General features: G+C 35.2%; 2 protein-coding genes across 3 annotated transcripts; both read right to left on the reverse strand.

Moving 5' to 3' along the window:
• Positions 1 to 567: 567 nt before the first annotated feature.
• Positions 568 to 3,511, reverse strand: LOC104895708 (protein NEN4). Its single transcript, XM_010682279.4, has 5 exons — positions 2,802 to 3,511; positions 2,094 to 2,140; positions 1,913 to 1,976; positions 1,253 to 1,456; positions 568 to 939 (listed from the first exon to the last, which is right to left on the reverse strand). The coding sequence occupies exons 1-5, from the start codon at positions 3,261 to 3,263 to the stop codon at positions 847 to 849; spliced, it is 870 nt and encodes a 289-aa protein (XP_010680581.2). The 5' UTR covers positions 3,264 to 3,511; the 3' UTR covers positions 568 to 846.
• Positions 3,512 to 5,593: 2,082 nt separating this feature from the next.
• On the reverse strand, positions 5,594 to 13,442 carry LOC104895709 (uncharacterized). Of its 2 annotated transcripts, none has more exons than XM_010682281.4 (2): positions 12,322 to 13,442; positions 5,594 to 6,170 (listed from the first exon to the last, which is right to left on the reverse strand). In XM_010682281.4, the coding sequence occupies exon 1, from the start codon at positions 13,421 to 13,423 to the stop codon at positions 12,323 to 12,325; it is 1,101 nt and encodes a 366-aa protein (XP_010680583.2). In that variant the 5' UTR covers positions 13,424 to 13,442; the 3' UTR covers positions 5,594 to 6,170; position 12,322. The 2 variants fall into 2 exon arrangements, with proteins under 2 accessions (XP_010680583.2, XP_010680582.2); XM_010682280.4 differs by having other exon boundaries at positions 5,594 to 6,208.
• Between the last annotated feature and the right edge of the window lie 9,541 nt (positions 13,443 to 22,983).

The raw sequence follows: 22,983 nt of genomic DNA on the forward strand, positions 1-22,983 counted from the left end.
ATAATAATAATAATTAAATAATAATAATTATTATTAAATAATAATAATAAAATAAATAAATAAATAATAATTGTTATTATAATAATAAATGATAATAATAATAATAATGATAATAATAATAATAATAAATAATAACAATAATATAAAATAATAATAAATAATAATAGTAATATTAATACTAATAATAATAATAATAATTATTATTAAATAATAATAATAATAAAATAATATTAATAATAATACATAATAATAAAAATTATAATAAATAATAATAATAATAAAATAATAATAATAATAATAATAATAATAATATGGTAGAGGGATATGGGTAATCCCAAACCTTGGGGGATGGTGAGGAATCAATCTAAGGGAAAAGAGGATAATCGTCATGGGTAAAGGGTTTGAAAAAACACACTAACCAAACACTCACAAAGGGAAACAAGGAACTCAATTCCCTTTCCTTTTCTTGAAACCCTCCAACCAAACGCCCCCTAAGTTGCCAAATTTCAATAGAAGTTCTTCCAAACTTCATAAAATCGTGTAAGTAATTAATTGCAGGGGAGTATATGTTTTCAATCTTTCATATAAGGAATGATGAAACCTCTATACATAAGAATATTATTTACATTAACAAATGAATAAAAAGAATCATTATTTACAAAGTGTATCATAAAAAAGATCCATCAAGAATGGGAGAAGATGAAGGTGTTCTGGTACAATTGCTATGAATCCGTTGCATGGAATCATATGCATCTTCACCTTCATTTTTCATCTCAGTTCACAAGAACAAGGGAAGCAACTAGCAAGGCTTATTTTGAACAATATATGATCATTGTGTTGTCAAAACTATCTGATGATCGAATGTGAATGCTTGATCAAATTGTTGATAGATTGGCTGCTCTGAGCTCTACACAAAATACTCTTCACTCTTTCAGTCATCTGTTTGTTCATATTAGCAGTGTTAGATTAGTCAATCAAGAATAGAGAAAGAAGCTTGAAACACAGAATTTGGTTATCGTTTTTTGTTTTTAGTTTTTTTTGAAAACTAAAAACCAAAAACAAGAAACCAGAAAAAATGGTTTTCACTTTTTAGTTGTCAGTTTTCAAAATCATCATGTTTTCAATAAATTTGACTATTTTTTTATATTTATTATAGGACATATATCATATGACTTTGAAAATTGAAAAAGCAAAAAACAGAAAACCACAGTAATATCAAACGGGTCCAAGAGAAAAGATATATGGTGAATACCTTTCTTAAACTTGCTCTTGTTGGATATGGTACTGATCTTATATACCCAATTGAAGCTGTAGGAGGAGATTTTCTGCTATTTGATTCTTCTCTATTATAACTTGATGACATTTTCTTATTATTCACATTATTTTTGCTCCTCGTCGTAATCGTGGAAGAGCCACTATGCCGATTGTTGCTCAACATGTTTGGTAGGCTTGATTCCTGCAAAATGCAGTATCATTGAGTGAATCAACTACATTCTGAACGAGTCCCTAGTTGGGACTCGTTGTATACTTGTATTAAATGCTCATATGAATTGACATTAGAGATGACAATTCGTGTAAACGGGTCTAGTTTGGGTCGAATTTGAGTTGTTCTCAAAATACGAAAAAATATCAAGATCTATATAAATTGTAGGATAATTGGTTGAATTGGGCAAGGCTTGTGCTGATATATATTGTGCTCGTGTAGTCGTGTCCTGTGGGTTCTGTAATTCTTAGTAGCTTTGTGCTTGTTTCATGTTGAATTGGTCATTTTGTCGTGCTGTGTCAAAGAATGCTAGCTCTAATAAACAAAATTGTGCCTAAAACTTCACATAGAAAATGAATATCACATTATTTACGGTTCTACTACCAAATTCAAGTAAGATGAAGATACAAGTTCTTTATTTCAGCTTACCAAAAAGAGGACTGTTGCGCAATTCTTAAGGACCTCCAAGTTCAACCGAACATCATCAAGGCTCCTTTTTACATGCAAGCAAGAGTAAGACAGGAAAATACATCACATTAATTAGGCTTTATATACAGTTAGTCTTTTTTTTTCCCAAAGGTGAATTGAAACAAACAAATTATACTCTTACCTATGCTTTTGCTGACCAAGTCCAAAGTAATTTGCCAATGTTGCCATCTGAAAAGATTATAAAGAGGAGCATCAGCATGCGTAAAACAGAAAGTTGTAACTAGGGTAGTATTTGCCTTTAGGCTCTAACGAAACAATTTATGAGGGGAAAAATTGTTCATTTCGTGTGTGCGCGCACACGCATATAAATGAAAAAAGGTGATATATATGGAAAGAATCACGTGGGAGCTCAATAGTAAAGCACTAGAGCTTCCACCTCTCAAGTCCAAGAGGTCTTGTGGATTATTGATCCAAATGGTTGAAGTTTTCTTGTGAATTGGGTCCTCTTTTCTTTCCCACCTTATTAAGTTTAATTTGTGTTATACTTCCTCTGTTTTATAGTAGTTGTAACATATTTCGTTAACACATTTTTTAATAAAGTCAATTGCAAAGGAGAGAGTTAGAGATAGATGAAAAATAAGACTCATATCATGTGATAAAAAAGAGATAAAGAGAAGATATTATCAAATAAGAAAATGTTATAATTAATATGAGCATTCAAATAAAAGAAACCTTGCAATTAAAAAATAACGGAGGAAGTAACTCATATGGTAAAAGGAGGAGTACATGCATTGGAAAAATTTGCATTATATCAAATACTACACACATAAATTCCTTCATAAAATTGCACATAAAAACGTTATTAAAACTTTGATGGATGTTTATATACCTTCATATCACCAGCTCTTCTTCCAAATTTATGAGAAAGAACACCCAAAGAATCAATCATACCAACAGGTTGAGGAGCAGGACGACCAATCTCAGCAAAAGCTTCCTTAATCCTATTACAATCAAATCTCTGAATATTATGTCCAGCCCATATCTTCCCATGTAAAATTTCATATATTTTATCAGCAACTTCCACAAACATTGGTGCTTTTATGACTGCTTCTCTCGTGATACCATCACTTCGTGTAGACCTCAGCGCAACAACAGACAGATCTCCTGGCTTAATCAGAGTGCAGTAACTCTCGATCTCGACGAGCTTTTGTGGACATATGACCATTGCACCAAATTCTAACATCCAGAATCTTCGTTCTTGTCCAGGTCCTGCTCTATTTGGGACTGTTGTTTCGATGTCGAAGAACACTATTTCTGGTGTGTGTTCTTCATTTCTGTTTGATGTTTCCATGACTTGAAGATATCTAAAGTTTTGGTTTTGATCTATTTAGTAGTTGTATTTGAGATGATGAGTTGTGGTATGGGATTTAGAGCTTATTTCTTCTAGGAAAGTTTACAATGATTATGAATATGTTCCTTCAATATCCCATTAGATTGGTATATATAGACAGAAGAAGAGAATATTTCATCCTAGGTGAGGTTAACTGTCTAAGGAGTATAGCTCAAGTAATCTTCAGAAAAAGGAAATTGAAGAGAGTGGTATAATAGTGCCGTTTGGGGTTGTGTTACATTAGATGCAGTTAGCTGTTTCAGGAGGGCTTTTATGGTTGGATATAATAATACTCGTGTATACTTGGGATTATTTAAGGAAGTTATCACCTTTCATAATATTAGAATATAGTTCTTGTTTCTTTATGCGCAGTCTCTAAGACGTATCCTTGACCTACGATAAAATGTTGATATCACGAATCTATACATGAGACAAATCTAACAAGATTCCTTATGATGAGTATGTTTTTTTATACATTAGTCAGAATAGTTGGTCAAAGTTTTTAAAGTTTGACTCCCAAAATAGAAACAGGAATTATATTTTAGGACGGAGAGAGTATAATATAGTATTACGATTAAGATGTTCAATACACTATTTTTTTGCAGTTTGTAAATAGAATTTGATTCCAAATTTTAGGTATTATTTTTACACGACTTTACCAATTAAACGAGAAATGATCGAGTTCATTTTTCTATATCAAAATTTTGTAAAAATCTTTAATTATGCATGCTGAGTTGTTATGGCGAAAGGAGTATGATTCAAGAGACAAGAATATCTCTAAGTGAAGGTGAGATCTCCATGCAAGTAAAATACATGAACAAGGAAGACTTTTTCAAAGGGACAAACAGCAAAAGAAAAGTCTAAGACGTCCAACATATTCCAACCCCTACATATCTTATGACATGAAAGCAAGCTACTATCTGTGCCGGAAGATTGGAAGCTAAGTTACATAATGTAGAGATGTTATGCACGAAATCTGAGTAGTTGGATATACCAAAAAGTACTTTTTAGTTTCATTCTCGTTTCCGCAGCTTTTATGTTTACATTTTTGCTACGTCAGGTTACTGAGAATATACCAACAGGAAAACCGGAGCAAAAGTACCTCTTTGTTATTTATTTATTTTAATTGGTGTGCAACCTCTTTGTAATTTGTAAGACGTCATCTTCGTTGGTCTGTTCATGAAGGATCGTTGATCCTATTCTTATAGCTTTCTTATCAAATTTTAGGGCCGTAAAATTACATAATCTTGTCCATTGTAACATCTCATTTTACCCCTATCCATAAATTACTCATTTCCTAGTTAGTAATAGGCCTTTTTTCTCAGACAGATTTATGATTTATGAAGAAAACTATTCAAAAGTTGTGATTTTACTACAAAAGTGGATAAATTTTCAATACTAAATGGTAAATGTTTTTTTCATTTAATTTTACTTCCCATTGATAGAACACAAATTATTAGAATAGGCGGTTTAATTTTGATATAAAAACTAGGCGAACCTAAGACTGAATTTTTGAACAAACCATTCCATAGCATTATTCTAGTCAACCATTCTCTTCTCCTTCTTTTGTTTGTTTGATTCTCGAACTACAAGAAATTTCAAAAAATAACTCGATAGTCTTACCGAATGGATCAAAATAGTCACTAAATGGATTAAACTAGTCAATGAATGGAATAAAGAATGTCATTATTGAATAGATTAAATTGATCAGACGAAATAGATTAAACTAGTCACTATATTTAAAAAAAAAAATAGGCATGTTCTCTTCTTAATATTGGGCTTGGGCTTGAGTTGTACCTAATTTCAAATTAAAATTAGACGGTTTCTTACAAAACCAAGTATTGAGAGAAACAGGGAGCAGAATTGGTTGTTCACTACAAAACAACCACTTTCATCATATTGTTATATCAACACTCAAAACAAACATGATTAATTTGAGTATGACAAACTTTTACGTTAATTATACACAATTTATAACATATGATTTTTAAAATCTTAAAACCCAAAACGGAAACTTGGTGTTGATAGCTTCATGTTTAATCCAATCATTATGACACTACTGTTCTTTGTTGAGGGGATTTATAATAACTTAAACTAGAGATATGAGCACAATATTTGATGAAATAACTTGTTTTTGGGCCCCGAATTATTATTCCATGTGATCCATACGCAACTGTGACGATTTAGTAGTGGACATAGCCAGATAGGGAAATAGTAAAATCACTAAAATGGTCTTTTGCTTCCACATTCGAGGTCGTGGATAACATACTATTGCAGGAGGAGATAATGGCTATATAGGCAATTACAAGCCAGATATGTATTCAATCTGGAAAATTTGTTTCACCGTAAAGAAATGTTACCAACTAATTAATGTCGCATCAGCTAGAGCACAAAAACTTCATCAGGATATGAAACACTTACATGTAGCCCTTAAACTCCAAAGGAAATACTTGGCGTTCTCAACTTGGTGCTACAAAATACAAGGGCCAGCAGAACATATTTTTCAGAAAAAGAAAAAGGAACATGAGTTTTATTATACAGTACTGAATTTCTGATGATTATATGCAGCTCTACATAATCTGTACTTCAAAGCCTTCCCATCTTTCATAAAGCTTTTCAGAAATTAGATTCTGCAAAAACATGATCACAAGACTTCTTCTGGAGATGTCATACCGAACTGTGAAACCGTGAACTCTCTCTCTCTCTCTCTCCAAACCTCTCTGCTTGTCGAGTGTAAGGCTGCGTATGTTTATATCTCCCCAGACCTGACCAAAGGTGTTGCAACTCAGTAGACCGCCACAGTTGGAAAGAATGCACCGCACCTCATCTAAAACAAATTTGATGGTGCTCTAGGACTACAAAAGAGATCTGTACCAATGGCTGCCACTTTAGATAACGATTAAGACCTGATCAAGATGGAGAATGGCACTATAAAATGATGATAATAGGCTTATAGCTTCCTGAAAATAGATCTTATGCATAAAGCTTAAATAGATAATATAGGGATTACATATGGCTCTTTGATCTGAGATAGGAAATCAATGTCAGATAAAATCTGGTCCCAAGGACACTAAAAGCATCTATACATAATTACATGATTAAAGGCGTCTATCAAAAAAAACTACAGGCCATGTGACAATCTTACCTATCATAATCCATTATTTGCAAGTGACTACAGTATAACTTTGTCTTTCAAAAATGCAATGGATCAAAGTGCACACAGTAAGACTTAAAACCCTTAACATAATTTGAATGACATTAACATAATTTGCATTCAACCACCAACTCAGTTACACACTTGTGGTTATCTACTATGTCTACAAAGGATATGTCAGTTTTCACATAAAAAGTGGTTGTTTAACAGAAGTTAACAAAAAAAAAATAAAAACTCACAAACAAAAACTCATGTTATACACAGAAGTCAGTAAATTAAGTAGCCATGCAACCCACGAAATCACAAACTGGTTTCGAGTAATTAAGTGTTGCCCAGGCCACAGCAATTATGAGGTCCAATCATGTAACGCATATATGATAGAAACACTTGTACAACTAATTATATTGTTTAGATATACTTGCAAACAGCAAATTATGATAATAGATCCACTAACACCCAGGACTCATATAATTTCATCGACATAACATCCATCCCTATAGTCAATCATAAAGGATTCCGATACAGTTCCTCACGTTTCATTATGCTAAGCAATAAGAATTAAAACATCTTAACCAATTACAGGTGAAGAAGAGACAGACATGTAGTTCAAAATTCAAACTGCGCAAGGGCACATGATGAATGTCAATTCACAATACCCATATGCAAAATCAGAAGCTACTGCACCACAAGTTAATCAAATATCGAGTTAGTCCAAAAATTATGTAGAATGTCAGAGAAACATCTACATCCCAACAGATTTATCTTCAAAGGCACATGTCATTAAATGCCAATAGGCCAAATGAATCTACTTTCCCCAGTCTTGTCTAATCCCAGGCAACAAACACCGCAAGGTAATAGTTATCGGAGGTTTGTGTTTGTGTTGGTGCTTTTCCCACTTTAGGTTGGTTCTGGGTGAAGAACCATTCAGTGACGGCCCAACTCGACGATTTAAATAGGACATCTGAAGCAATGCTTTCTTTCCTCAAAAATCCAAGAATTCCTTCTTAGCCAGAGATGCCTTTATGTGAAGCTGAATAGAGCAATTCAGTTTGCTTTGCAGCGGATAAAAGCAAATAACTGGGACAATGTTGTTTTTGCTACTGATTGTTCGCGAGCAACTATGGCCATATTACAAGGCCCAAATATTAATAACAATGAATCAAATATAATTGCCTTGTGCAGGGAGTTGCTCCAAGATCAAAAAGGTATTAGCTTGCAGTTTGCAGGAAGAGGAACTAATAAGTTAGCAGATAGCGTGGTTAAGAATGCCAAGGGGAAAATTGATTGTTTTCACAACCTATGTATTTTGAGTACCCTTCCCCCGTATTGTAATAGTACTAATTTGGATGATAAACTCATTGTTTTAGCTCGTGTTCCAAACCCGATAGGGCACACTAGTGACCCACAATGGGATGTATTGAACGTTATTTCTAATTAATGGTAGATGTTCTTTCCAAAAAAAAAAAAAGTTATCAGAGGGGGGACGGAGGGGAGAAAAGCATGTGAAAGTCCAACAATATCAGTCACCTCATTTATTTTTCACCCCAAGTCCACAACCTCTCTTTGACAGAATTGACACCAAACTATCCAGATTTTCACTCTATCCAATCCCGCAGCTTTCTGATTAGCTTTTTTACCCCCTTTGATCCTCTATAATTTCATCTCGCCATCCATTCTCTCATATAAATCCTTGGGTTTCCGAAATAGTGACAGAATTGACACCAAATTATCCAGATTTTCACTCTATCCAATCCCGCAGCTTTCTGATTAGCTTTTTTACCCCTTTGATCCTCTATAATTTCATCTCGCTATCCATTCTCTCATATAAATCACTTGATGCAACAAATATGTAACAATATCAAGCAACAAGGTTACCTAATTCGTATCAGCCCGTTAATCATCGCTGCGGACCAAATAGCCCAAAGACAAAAATTATAAAAATCCTGAGTGGTTTTCTTTACTTATCTCCCTTTCCATCGTTATTTTACAAGTCAATACAGATCAAATGCGAACTACAACGGCTTTCAGCCCTCTCAGCTTTTACATTGAATTTAAGAAAGAACAGAAACTTGGAAGGTGTTCATTCACTTGATTGTAATCAAGGAAACACCTTTCTGTTTGCTTCGCTATTCGCTAATGAAACCTCTATATCTAAAACATGTTATTCCTATTTAAAAACTTACCTTCGTATGTTCAGTTGTTCACTCATGGATTAATAGAATTTTTTCCGGTTTTTTCACCGGGTAACCCCTGAGGTTTCACAAAATGCACCAGGTACCCTCGTTGTTTAAAAAATGCACCAGATGCCCTTGTGATTTACTTAAAATGCACCAAATACCCTTAATATCTAACGGCGTCAAGTTTCCATTAGCGTTATTTACTATTTTGCCATCCCCTAACCCCTAACCCTAACCCTAACCCACCACCCAACACCCTGTCCTCCCCCAACACCCCAACCTCGCAGCCCCCTCCCCCACCCCGCAGCCCTCTCCCCCTCCCCGGCAGAACCCTTTTCCCCTTCAGCGCTCCCCTGCAGCACCTCCCCTCTCTTTTTTGTTCGTTTTCGGAGTGGTTTAGGGTTCAAAATTTTCGAACTCTGGTGAGTTTTGTTCGCATTTTTACGACGAATTGGGTTTTCGAAGCACAGAAGGGGGTAGATGGAAGGAATCTGACGATCAGTGGCTGATAAGTGGGTTTTCGAATGTTCGAAGCAAAGAATGGGAAAGAAGTGGGTTTCGCGGGCTGACAGAGAGGAGAAGGGGGCTGCAAGGGGTGGGGGATGGGGGGTTGCGGGGGTGGGGGAGGGGGAAAGGGGAGCTGCTCGACGGGTGGGGGTGGGGGAAGGGGAGCTGCTACGGGGGTGGTGGTTGGGTGGTGGTGGGGTTAGGATTTGAAGTTAGGGAGGTTATGGTTAGGGTAGGGTTTGAGGTTAGGGGGTAGTGCTAGGATAGGGTTAAAAGTTAGGGTTTAGTTAGTTAATTAGGGTTAATTAGGATTTAAGTAGGGTTAGAGGGGTTAGATGGGACACAAGGGCATCTGGTGCATTTTTGAAACAACGGGAATTTTTTTTGGGAAGAAATCAGTATGAAAAAGTGATAGGCTCGGACAAGGAATGAAATGTTGCAGGAATATTGAGATGAAATCTAAAAGAAAGTGAAATCAGCCTCAAAAATCAACACAAATTACTTGAAATGCTTGAAAGTAAACACCCTCGAAAAATTAACCCAAATTGTTCGGATCCTTATATATTAAGGAGACTAAGTAGAAGTAAGAAAAATAGGAGAGTGATGGAAGAAGCGCATGCGAAGGAGTGCCCAAAAGGAATTCGCCTTAGTTTCTCAGAGTAAATAACTACTACCAATTAAGCACTGGAGGGCTTTACTTTACTACCCCCAAACTGCTTGGATTCCTTGAAAGCAATTTGAGCCTAAAAAATAAACCCACATTGTTTGAAATTCTTTACAGTAAAAACCAACCCAGGTTATCCGGGATCCTCACTGTTGAAGGGGCCAAAGAGAAGAAAGAAAAACGGGAGAGAGATGGAAGAAATACCTTTAGCATTCTACAATTTTGATATTTTATCTCCCAGAATTCCCACTTAAAATCCAATATTGCAAGAAATAACTTATCATGGAAGCAAAAGCTTCCATGTTGACCCATTAATCACTAATGCTATTAGTTCACCATCGGTACTTCCAACATCAAGCAAAGCACAGATCTGTGCAAACCAATCCTTAATATCTCAAATTAAGAGTTTGAGAAGAAAAAAAGATACACAAAAGAGATTCAAGTCAGACCCCAACCAACAGCAATTAGCAAGAAAAGCATGTTGATGTATTCTTACCTTTAGTTTATCTGAATCTTAGGTCAAGAGAGGATTTTAGTAGTGCAAATGGTGACGAAAGTACTGCAACTCAGTAAACAGAAAAACGCAATCCTTCTAGCCAAAGATTGTTGCACTTCAATTATATTACAGAACCTATGACTGGGTGCTCTACAGACTACAGCATTCCCTTTCCTCCAAGAAAGGAAAAAAAATCATGCATAAAAAAGAAGGTGAATACTACCAATGCATGTGGAGTTGGTAGTCTCAAGTCCCAAATCGTAAGGAATGGAATATAAACTTAAACATGTGAGGGAAGATGGCACATGGCATTAACATGCGCCTCCTACCGACCCATTGTTAATGAAAGTTCAAAGTTCGGACAGCACTCTTGAATAACTTACAACTACAGAAAAACTGTACTGGCTAAACCATAATTTTTTTTCCAGGTCATCCATCAGAAGAGTTGCATAAATGCTTTCACCTTGAGGCCTTATCTATGAACAACTCTGCAGCATGCTCTCCAGAAATCCAATTTCACTACTTCTAACATGACAAGAATAGCCTCTCAAAAATCTCGTATCTGACCATGGTTAGGGGCAATGCAGATGGCTGAGCCACAGTAAACTAACCTTTATATTGCGGTCACGCTGCGGGGAATCAATCAAGATTTGATTACATTAACAACTTATGATCATTTGAAATGTGCAAATCATCTTGGACCATCATAAACTCCCAATCTCATCTACTGAACCTCAAACCCGGGATTACCAGTGTCCTAGACGCTGTAATATAGTATCCTATTTATGATGCATGGCAGCATGGGTGACTAGGAAGAATGCTAATGGTATCACACATTCCTTCTGTCTTGGAGATTGTGAAAGATTGACTCGTGAGGTTGTAATTTGCTAACTCAAACTATTCATGTATTGATTTATACACTAAAAATAATGTCGTCCAATTAGAACAGAAAATTACTCTGAAAACTATTTATTTGCATGGAGTTTGACAGATAATCTCAAAAAAGTTGGCACTTGGCAGAAAATGAGGGTCTATGAGGATGCCAAGGTCAAACTATATGATCTTCTCAAGGTACAAGGCATATCACACAGAAGCACAAAAAAGATTATTAGAATGAGAGAAAACTTATAATGCGTAGGGGCTTTTCACCTCATAAAAACAAGTTTCAATTATCAAAAAATAAGTTAAGATTAGTTCCAACAAGGGCTACCCGAATTCAATCAACAGCAACCATAATTTGACAAGTTCCACAAGTTCTCAATTTCTTACAAGGTCTAATAACATCAAGCAAATGAACGCCCTTGAGAATGATAAACACGGACATACACCCAGAAATCCTTGCTGCTATGCCTAGCATTTGTGTTGCATCAAGCAGCCTCCAGATAATTACAAAAGGCCTAAAACAATATACCATAGAGCGCTAGTACCAGAAATGCATAGAATTCTTACAAACAAATTCAAACATGCACAGATGTTACACATCCCTTTAAAACATATTAACACAAGCACAAATGTTCCCTACCACTATTGAACCTGAGAGGAAAGCAAATAGGATCATACAGAACTATGCACCCAATAATGAACTCGAATAATCCACTCTATCAAAGTCCTTTTGACATGTGCGTGCCTCAAAGCTCCCTTACCAGTTCACAAAGCTTTAGCTCAAATCATCATCATCATGACGACAGGACCTCGCTCATGGTTATAAATTTCCAATAAACACATAATCTGAAGTTCCAATAACATATAATCATCTTAACTAGAAAACTTACAGAGTAGCAAATAACTGAACAAACATCAGATACTAAATAGAAACTCAGCCTATTTCATTTTCACCTACATTGAACTATCAACCTCACTGTACAATAAGGTTAAAATGCTGGCTGTCTACCCCTGAAACTAAACATATCATACTGAGCTTTAAACCACAATCACAATGAATTCATAACTCACATTATAATTAAATTAAATAAAAACAGTTCTTGTTCAACTAATAAGAATGAAGGACAATAATGCAATACCTCAAATCCGAGTACAAGCCGGATCAAAATCATCCGGAGCGAGACGAGAAATCCAATTACTCAAAGTCTTCTTGATCTCAGTATGATTAACATACGCCAATTCATACATAGAACAAAGATTAACAACAAGAGTTTCATTAAGCGCCACAGTAGGAACCCTCTCAAGTGAATTCTCCAAAACCTTAATAGAATCAGATAAATCCCTCAGATACATCAAACACAAAGCTTTATTATTAATCGCAACAACATCTGAACCATTCCTCTCAATACAAACATCATATTCTCTCACCGCTGAAACATAATCTTTCCCAACCATATAAATCAACGCCTTATTTCTCCCTACCAAATTTTGAACATCAACGGTCAAATCCTCCTCATTCGTTCTCATCATCACATCTTCAACCTTCTGAAACGACGATTTCGCACCTTCTAAATCGCCGAATTGCAACTGAATATAACCTAATTTCGAAAGTAACGACAAATTCTCCCTATCTTTGCTAAGCATCTCATTAATCAACGCAAAACAAACAACAAACTCCTTTTGATTAGAATGTTGACTAATAATCGTCGACATCACGAAATTCTCTCTCCTCCGCCAAACCTCGGAATCCGAACCTAAATCAATACGACATCGTATGAAACTCAGAAGAAGATAAAGACGGTCAAAGGATTCACTTCGACGACCGATGAAAGAAGGAAGGAGAGCTTGAAGCCATCGTAAAACGAAAGGAATCATGGAACCTTTTAGGTTTGGGTAAACGTTAGGGTAAGATTCGTAATGGTAAGATGAATTATTGAGATCTTCGAGAGATGATTCGATGTCGTTTAATGCTTCGGAATAACGACGGAGCTTCGAGAGTGCGACGGCGTTAAATGCGAGGTAAACGAGGTGTTCGTGAGGGTAACGAAGTTGAGATAATGATCTTGCTGTTGAGACTTTTTCGAGTATCGTTTTCCATGAACCTCGAAGTGCGAGTTCGTGTAAGGATGTTATTTCGATGGTGATTATTTCGTCGGAGAATTTTCTCTCTCCTCCGCTTTCGCCGCCGTATGCGGCGGCGGCGGTGGTGGTTGTGGTGGTTTGAGTGTCGGAGGTTTCCATGGAGAAAGAAGGGAGGATGTTGGATTTGACTAGTTGAGTTTACTAGAGGAGATTTTTGTATATGTATACAAATTGGGTTTATCAAATGGCCCAATGATATGATGTGTGATAAGGCCCAATAGGTTCAATTAAATTTGCTGAAACAAATCCTTAGTCCATCTTTTCTTAGATGTTCTTTGTCAAAACTTGTTACTTCTTTGGTTCCGTTTTAAATGAAACTAGTTATTAGGCCCGGGCTATGCTCTGGGTAAGAAAAACTTTCATTTATTAATATAATATTTTATGATAATAACACTAAATACAACATAGCGTAGTGGTTGGAACTTTAGTATATGTACTTGAGGTTTTGGGATCAAATCCTATACTATGCAATTTCTTAATTTTTTTATTGCTAGGGAGAGCGCCATGTGGCACATTTTCTTGTTTTCGCACGCCTTTGAATATATTAGTATAGATATTAGATGAAATAACATTATTCGTTGATCAATTTTTACTCCAATTTATCAGCATTATATAAAGAAAAACATATTCAAGTGATATCTTGTTAGATTTGTCTCGATGCATAATATCAAATTATATTTTTTATATATTTTTTACGTGTACACAACTAAAGATATTAATGATAAAAGAAGTGTGTTGAGTTACGTGAAAAAACAAACGTTTTATTTGAAACTGAACAGATGAAGTATTAATTTATGTCAAATCATAAAGCAACTAGAAATCTAGAATTACAATGTTTATATAAATAAATGAAATGATTATGAGGACATATTTTAAGGAAAGGGGTAGAAGTGAAGTTACATAGGGAATTATGAATGCAAAGAATAGTAAGAGACCAATGGAATAATATAGGGAAAGTTTCTCAATTAATCAAGAGTTTTGACGTAACTATAAAATTGTCCCTCACATTCGGGGAATTCCTCATATACCCTTAAACTTTGACTTTGTGCTTAAAATACTATTACTAAGGACGGAACCCTAACGCTGTTAGATTTTTCTCTCCTCTTCATCTTCATTTTCTTTATCTTATCTCCCACCATCCTCCATTAATGACATCCTAAACCTTCAATTTTCTCTCTCTTCTTCCACCTATATGCCTTTATCTCTCATTCCATCTTCATCTTCTTCATCTCTTTTCGTGCTTATGCCTTTCACCAATTCTTTTTCAATCCCTCTTAAACCCCTCTTCTTTATCTTCCCCCCTCCCCCTCTCTCTCCTAAACTTCACAACCCCTTTAACTTTATTCCTCGGTGTTCTCAAAACAATATTCAAGCACAAAACCCAACTCTCCAAACATCGATAAGAAGAAAATAAAACCTAGGCCAATTTTCTATGACTAAATCCATGAAAAAAGGTGTGGGAAACCCATTTCTAAAACCCAAAAATTCTCATGGTAGCTTTAACAATAAGAAGAACAACAACAACCATCATTAAATTTGGGGAAAATTTACAAAGAGAGAGAATTAACTTCACCACCTAGAAAATGGAGGAAATTCACAAGATGAAGATGGGAAGGAGAGATAGAGGCATGTAGGTCGAATGAGAGAGAAAAAATTAAAAGTTTAAGGTGTCATTAATAAAGGATTGTGGGATAAGAGATGAAAAAGATGAAGATGGAGAGGAGAAAGAGAATAAAAAAAACCTAACGACGTTAGGGTTCTGTCAATAATAGTAAGGGTATTTTGAACACAAAGTCAAAGTTTGGTGGTATTTGGGAAATTCTCCAAATGTGAGGGGCAACTTGATAATTACGTCAAACCTTAAGGGTACTTTACTAAATAATTTGAATTAATTAAATCTACAAGATCAAATAATTGTATTTGAAACATAGAGGTTTTTAAAGCTAACAAAAGATGGTGAATAAGGTAAAACGATAAGAAGATTACCAATGTGTTGTAAATACACCACTTAGGTTTTCAAGGCTAACAAAAGATGATGAATAGAATAAATTGATAAAAAGTTTAAGGGTGTGTTGTGAAATACACCACTAACTTGAAAAAGTTTCGGTGAATGAGGATGCACTTTGCATTCGTAGCTAAGAGCATGGTCAATCGTTCCATAAAAAACATGTCATCCCTTTCTCTCTCATCAACTTTTTCTCTCATCTTATAAAACTTGACCATGTCTTATAATCCATCTTGATAAATGCACTCTACTCATGATGACCTACAAAAAAGAACATCATCATTATCTCTCATAATTTTTACAATACCCCATCCCATTTTCTCTCCTAAATCAACACATTATTTATACCTTTTAATATAAATAATATTATACAAAATTATAAATAAAATTATTTTGGGTATTTACGATCTTAATTTAATTTATTTAGTAGTAATTAATTTGGATTTAAAAAAATAATAATAATTTCTTGAAGAATAAAAACTTCCAAAAATAAAAATTCAAGTTTGTATATAGAGAGAAAATAATAAATTTCGAAAGAGTTAAAATATAGCAAAATGGATGACTATTTATATATCTCAAAAAAATATGACCCTTGGTGAAATTATTTTTTAAAATTTGTATTTTTAAAGTTATTTAGATTGCAAAATTTGAATAAATTTCACATTACCATAGTTGACAACTCCATGTGGCGCGTAGTAATTGGTCACTGGCCCTGCCACGGATGACACTTGCAGTTTTTATTTATTTATGTCTGATGAGTCATGACAAGTGGCATCCAATGGTTGGTTGCCTTTGCCTTTTCATTTGAGTGTTGCGTTTGAAATCTTCTCCAACCAAATTTGTCTAACTTTTTCATGGGCCCTGGCCAGTGGCCACCATATCTTTTTACATGACTTATTCCATGGTTCGTGTCATAGGATTCCTAAACATGGATTTAGTCATAGTATGATCCAATTAAAAACATCACAAAAACCATGGATGCAACCCAATGTTTTTGAAGCAAGGTTTGTGACTCATTTTTATGCCCAAAAAAACCACAAGTGAGGATACTCTTAATATTAACACATCTCTCTCATATCATGGCACTTTTAGGTGAGTTTGGAGACTTGAAATCACATGAACTTAGGCCCAAAAGGAAGAAGAAGAAGATAAAAGAGAATATGGAAGATAAATATCATCAACCATATACTTCAAAACTCTACATTGAAGACACTGAACAAGCAATGAACGTAGGTAACCTTTCTCATCAAGATTGAAATCCCCCTAAACTTAATGTACTGGAAGTTACAAAAAGAACTAAAAGAAACTTTTTCAAATTTGAGTCGTTGCTCGACCGGGTGGAAGCCCAAACCTCTCTCATCAAGATTGAAAGCCCCTCAAACTTAATGTGGAAGTTAAGAAAAGAATGAAAAGAGACTTTTCCAGATTTGACTCATTGCTTGATCGGGCGAAAGACAAACCTCTCTCATCAAGATTGAAATCTCGCCAAACTTAATGGAAGTTACGAAAAGGAACTTTCCGAAATTTGAGTTGTTGCCTGATCGGACGGAAGCTCAAACGTAAGATTTTCTCCAAACACTGAAATTACTCTCGGCCCCGATTGGACGAGATTTTCTTTCTTTTTCTAATATTTTCTCCGACAAACTTGGCTAAATAAGTCTGGATTAAATAAATCTATAAGAAATATATATATATATATATATATATATATATATATATATATATATATATATATATATATATATATATATATATATATATATATAGGCTATTTTCTACTCATGTAATAAGCCCTTTCTACTTATTTGGATCTCATAAATCAAGAATAAAACAATATGAAATATTCAACTTCTAGGTACACATAAATGCAAAGCAAAATTTGCACCAAATACCCTCGTTAATCGTTATCTTTCACGATGTTAAACTGTCGAAATCTCACCGGCAACTATATATACTTCAATGGTAATGGTTATTATATCATATAAATCTAAAATGGTTCGAGTATGCAACCTTTGTGCATAAATAGAAGTACATAATACTATGTTCGCACCTATATAAAATGCAATTTATCAACAAGTTAAGTTTGGCCTAGTGAAAAGATTGCATCTATAAATTCTAACCTTAGGGTTAGGGGTTCGATCAATCTCCACTAAGACATTTCGAGTACTCGAGTAGGAACTTCTCTTATCGATCCTTTCCTCCCAGACTCCCAAAATATCTAGTCCAAGTCGGGTTGATCTGAGGCAGGTTCTAATCTGAAGTTTGAACTTGAAGTTAATTCTCTTAATATATTATTGTACATATTACATAGTATCTTTAACTACCGATACTCTGTTTTCCTGACAACTGACAAAAACAGAGTGGTGGCTAGTTCCAACCACAAATTTACAGAGATGGATGGATATAAAATGATAAAATAAATTCCTACGCAATCAGAAACTTTTATTTCTGGTGCTGAATAAGCAACTTACAGTATATGCTTTTCAATAATTATCAACTAACACCATATCGATAATAGTTGCTAGTTCCCTAAACTTATCAACTAACACCATATGATTATCTGTTGACTTTAGACATACAAACTTAAATTAAAAGTTACTTGTATGTAGATTGTAGAATGTTGCATATAGCAATAGAAGCAATTTTAAAATATATCAATTATTATCTGTAGCTTTAATCTAAGGGTTGATGGAAGTTAACAAAGAGGAAGACCTTGACTTCAGTATTTAAGATTAATATTATGTTGCTTCCGCAATTTGCATGAAAGATTTATTTTGATTGAGATATGATATAAATCCCGGAAAAAGACGACGACTTTTAGAAAGATCAATTTATGATCTTGATAAGAATTACGCCTCAAAACATGATCTTGATAAGAATTAAGACAGGAATAATTCAATCAACAAACTAAAGACAAAGCAAGACCTTGACTTACTTTAAAAAAAAAAAAAGACCTTGACTTTTGCTTTTGGAAGCACAATTTAAAATAAGCACACAATTTAAGAGATTAGAGATGGTAAATGGAAAAATTTTATGAAAAATAATTTAGGCGTTGGTTTAAGGGAAAATTTGAGTTATCAAAATCAAAATTATAAATACTAATTTGTTTGTTTATCATCATTAATATTTTTCTTAAACTGCATGTCCGATTTTAACATTTTAAATGTTAAACAACGGATAATTATGATGCAATCTACCCACAAATTATCCTTTTTTTTATCCAAGATGGTCCGAAATGAGTATGAATTTTGTAATGACTTTTTGTGATGAATAGATAGACAGTCATCTGTATTTGAGAACGAAATTGATAGAAGTTGGCCTTCTCTTCACGTCTTAGGCAAGTAATGTCCAAATCTTGAATGTTAAAAGTCTTAAATCTTAATGCCTCATTTATCCATGGAGGCCCCCAATAATTCTTAATTTTGAAAAAAAATATCAAAAATAGGTCTACAAGGCCCAAAATATGAAAGGAGGTCGATTGAAGCACTTACGAGCACAAGATTGGAAGTTTGATATAGAAACTATGAAGACAAAAGAGTAATCCCCTTAACTTTAAACTAAAGGGGATATAATTGTATATGTTTTCACAAATTAGTTCCTACATCGAGGTGTAGGATGAGCATCCTACACCTTGCCCATGTGGCTGACTTTTGACAATATTTTTGAAAGTGGGCCAACTCTTTCTCTTTCATCACGTGAATTTTTTTTTTTTAATATACAAATACATATGGTTTGGTGTACAATAATATACGAGTGTACATTTGGGGATTTTCAGTTATCAAAGCAATGACCATCAGTGTACATTGTGATTTTATTGAATTTCGGTATGAGACTGTAATTGTACATATTGAATTTCATTAGTGAACAAACATCAAATACACCAGTGTATAAAGATTGGAAATTACTCACTTGACATATTTCGATATGGGACTGTAATTGTACATATTAAATTTCATTAGTGAACAAACATCAACACAACCAGTGTACAAAAATTGCAAATTACTCACTTGACATCAGCTTCATGAATTGGGTTACTTTCATTTGGGGGTTTTCATTGTACATTTTGATTTTATTAATGAACAACCACGAAGCCAAGAATGTACAAGGAGGTTGAGTGTGGAAAAGAGAGAAGTGGTGAATTTCGGTATGAGACAGTATTTGTACATATTGAATTTTATTAGTGAACAAACATCAACACACCCAGTGTACAAAGATTGCAAATTACTTACTTGACATCAGTTTCAGGAATTGGGTTACTTTCAGCTGGGGGGCTGTCATTGTACATTTTAATTTTGTTAATGAACAACCACGAAGCCAAGAATGTACAAGGAGGTTGAGTGTGGAAAAGAGAGAAGTGGTGAATAGTATATGGGGGGAAATGATGGCGGTTGACATCAAATCAGTTATTAAATGGTGAACAGTAACTGTCAAATCAGTTACTTTTTGTATTTTTGACATGTACACTGGATGTAATGAGAATGTACATTAGTTGTCAAATCAATTACTTTTTTGCATGTTAAATGGTGTGTTTCGTTCTTCTTCCCTTGCGTTTTGGAGCTGGTGTAGGATGCTCATCCTACACCTTGGTCCAGGATCTAATAATTGTATGTTTTGAACAACTTTTAAGGATACAAGGATTTTGAATTGCGCCATGCTGCCACATGTATTCTCCTCTCCTCCACACAATCAAATGAGACATTAAACAATCAATAAAAATGTGTGTTTCAAGACTCGAATTCCTGATCTCTCATTTAATATGTTAAAACACTAACCAACTACAATATAATACTTAGTCTTTTATTTTGGGGGGAGAAATCATTTAAAGACAAGATAATATTTCTATTTTTTAAGACTTCAAATGCACATTAGTAAATGATCCGGAGCATATTACCCGGGACTAGTTAAACATGAATAATCATGCTACCATAACTCAGAGAAGCAACAATAAATGACACCAGAATATTTGACATAAAAACCCAGAACAACGAATTTACACTGAGACTTGGACAATATGAGATGATCAATGCTAGAAACATCTATACTAAAATCACTTGATATTTGATAACACTCGTTAATCCTATAAACACTCAAGTTACCAAGAACCACTCATAATCACCAGTTACCACCAATATTGATGTTTTGTCAAAATTTAACCTTACATTGGCATCTATGTGAAAGAAAGAAATGGAAAGGCATAATATATACTATAACTTATCGTTTTTTTTTATCGTTTTTTGTGTTTTTAATTTCTATGATCTTGACCCATAATATTGACTGTTATATGTCAAGGTTGTATTGTGAATCAATAATCATTCTGGTTCTCTGCTTCTTTCGTGCCATACTTGAAATTTGATATACGTGTTTTTCTTAAGCTTCAATGTTCTTGAAGAGGAAAACTAGCTTAATGAGACTAGCTAGTAAGATGTGTTCATATAATATGTTGTTGCAGTGAAAAACCAGCTTTCTTGTAGAACTCTAGAAATCGAGTGAGGTGCTTGGTTAAAAGGATGGAGGGATGAACTTGCTAGGTGTTTTATTGTCTAAAAGAACTGACTATTATGCCTTTAATTAGAACTGTGGAAAACTTGTAAGTGTGAATGACAAGATAAACTTGTTTGTTGAAGATAACTATAAATTTTTGTTTACGGTCCTGTTTGGCAATAGCATTTTAGGTCGCGGGTAGCAGGGATAAGGTCAAAACGCTATTTAAGAAAATTATGAGTGTTTGGTGAGATAGTGGTTGTATTAGCGGGTATTGGTTGGAGTAGATTATGGGTAGCGGTGGTAGAACGTTAATACAAGTAACGTTTGAGATTTATAAGTAGCAGTTAGCGAATAAACACTATATAATGAATGTCATTTATTGTATTTTACAATCTCAACAACTACTTTTGCCAAACACTCCTAATTAAACAATTACTTTAAACACTAATCTCTAACAGCTACTAGTGGACGGTTACCAGTTACCCCAATAATTACAACTATTGTAGCAGCTAGCAACTACTAGAACCGCTAATTTTGCCAAACAGGCTCGTAAGCAAACAGTTATGTTGCAACGGAAGCGATTATCAAAGCAATAAACTCAAGAAAGCGAATAAAGAACACACAAGATTTAACGAGGTTCACTATCAATTTGATAGCTACGTCCTCAAGGCAGGGGAAAAGATTGTTTCACTATGAACGAGATGATTACAAGTAAAATAGGCAAGATTCAATTCAATTGAATCTCAAAGACTATCTCTAATCTCCTCTATTGTGTTTCTCTCTAATCTCTCTCTCTAATTTGTGGTAGAAAACAAAGCGCACAATTAGGGCACTATTTAAACCCTTCATTAAACGAGAAACAGAAAACCGGGAAAAAGCCGAATCCCCGATAGGTGCGGGCGCACCACATTTTGGTGCGGGCGCACCAACTCCTGGTGCGGGCGCACCTGCCAAATGTGCGGGAGCACCAAACCTTCTGCCTCTTCAACTGAAAATCCGTCGTGACGAGTGTGCGGGCGCACCCCTCCCTGGTGCGGGCGCACCTGACTTGGTGCGGGCGCACCTTTATTTGGTGCGGGCGCACCACTCGCGCTGATCGCAAGTCACACGTTTCACAAAAACTCCACCTCAAAACAATCAACCAAACATGTATCTCTTCAACAGTACTCGAGATACACTTTCCCCTCCTGCAGTTGAATCTTTAACCCGATGCCGGGCTTGCCCACTTTATCCCGGGGCCGGGATTGCCTCCACCTTGAGGCACAACCTCTCACAAGATCAAATGTGACTATCAACGTTCAACAAATCCAAGCAATGTTTGAACTTGCGAACTGGAACTGGCTTGGTGAACATATCAGCTGGGTTGTCTGCAGTCCCAACTTTCTTCACCACTATCCTCTTCTCACTCCTCAGAAAATGGTACCTTACATCAATGTGTTTAGTCCTATCATGGTGCACCTTGATCCTTAGCAAGACAAATAGCACTCAAGCTATCACAATACACAATAGCACGATCATGGTGAAGACCCAGATCACTAACCAAACCACGTAACCATATACCCTCCTTTGCTGCAGCAGTCAAAGCCATGTACTCAGCCTCCGTAGTAGACAAAGTCACTGAAGACTGCAAAGTAGCCTTCCAACTAACCACAGAACCTCCTAGAGTGTATACATACCCAGTCATCGATCTTCTAGTGTCTATATCACCTGCATAGTCCGAATCAGAATATCCGGTCACCAAACACTCAGTATCATTCCCATAAATGAGACCCACATCTGCCGTTCCTCTCAAGTAGGGAAAATCCGCTTCACTGCCTGCCAGTGTTCCTTCCCTGGTTGAGTCATAAACCTGCTCACAACACTAACAGCATGTGCTAAGTCTGGCCTAGTGCAAACCATAGCATACATCAGACTACCAACAGCACTAGCATACGGAACCTTAGACATATACTCTTTTTCCTCATCAGATTGAGGAGAAAGCACAACAGAAAGACGAGCATTTGCAGCAGCAGGAGTATCAATAGATTTCGCAGTACTCATACCAAACCTGTCAAGTACCTTCAAGATATAACTTTTCTGAGAAAGGAAAAGTTTCTTCCGTCCATGATCCCTATAGATCTCCATGCCAAGAATCTTCTTTGCTGCTCCCAAATCTTTCATGTCAAACTCG

The sequence above is a fragment of the Beta vulgaris genome, chromosome 6, assembly GCF_026745355.1.
Source record: "Beta vulgaris subsp. vulgaris cultivar EL10 chromosome 6, EL10.2, whole genome shotgun sequence".
NCBI lineage: Eukaryota > Viridiplantae > Streptophyta > Magnoliopsida > Caryophyllales > Amaranthaceae > Beta > Beta vulgaris.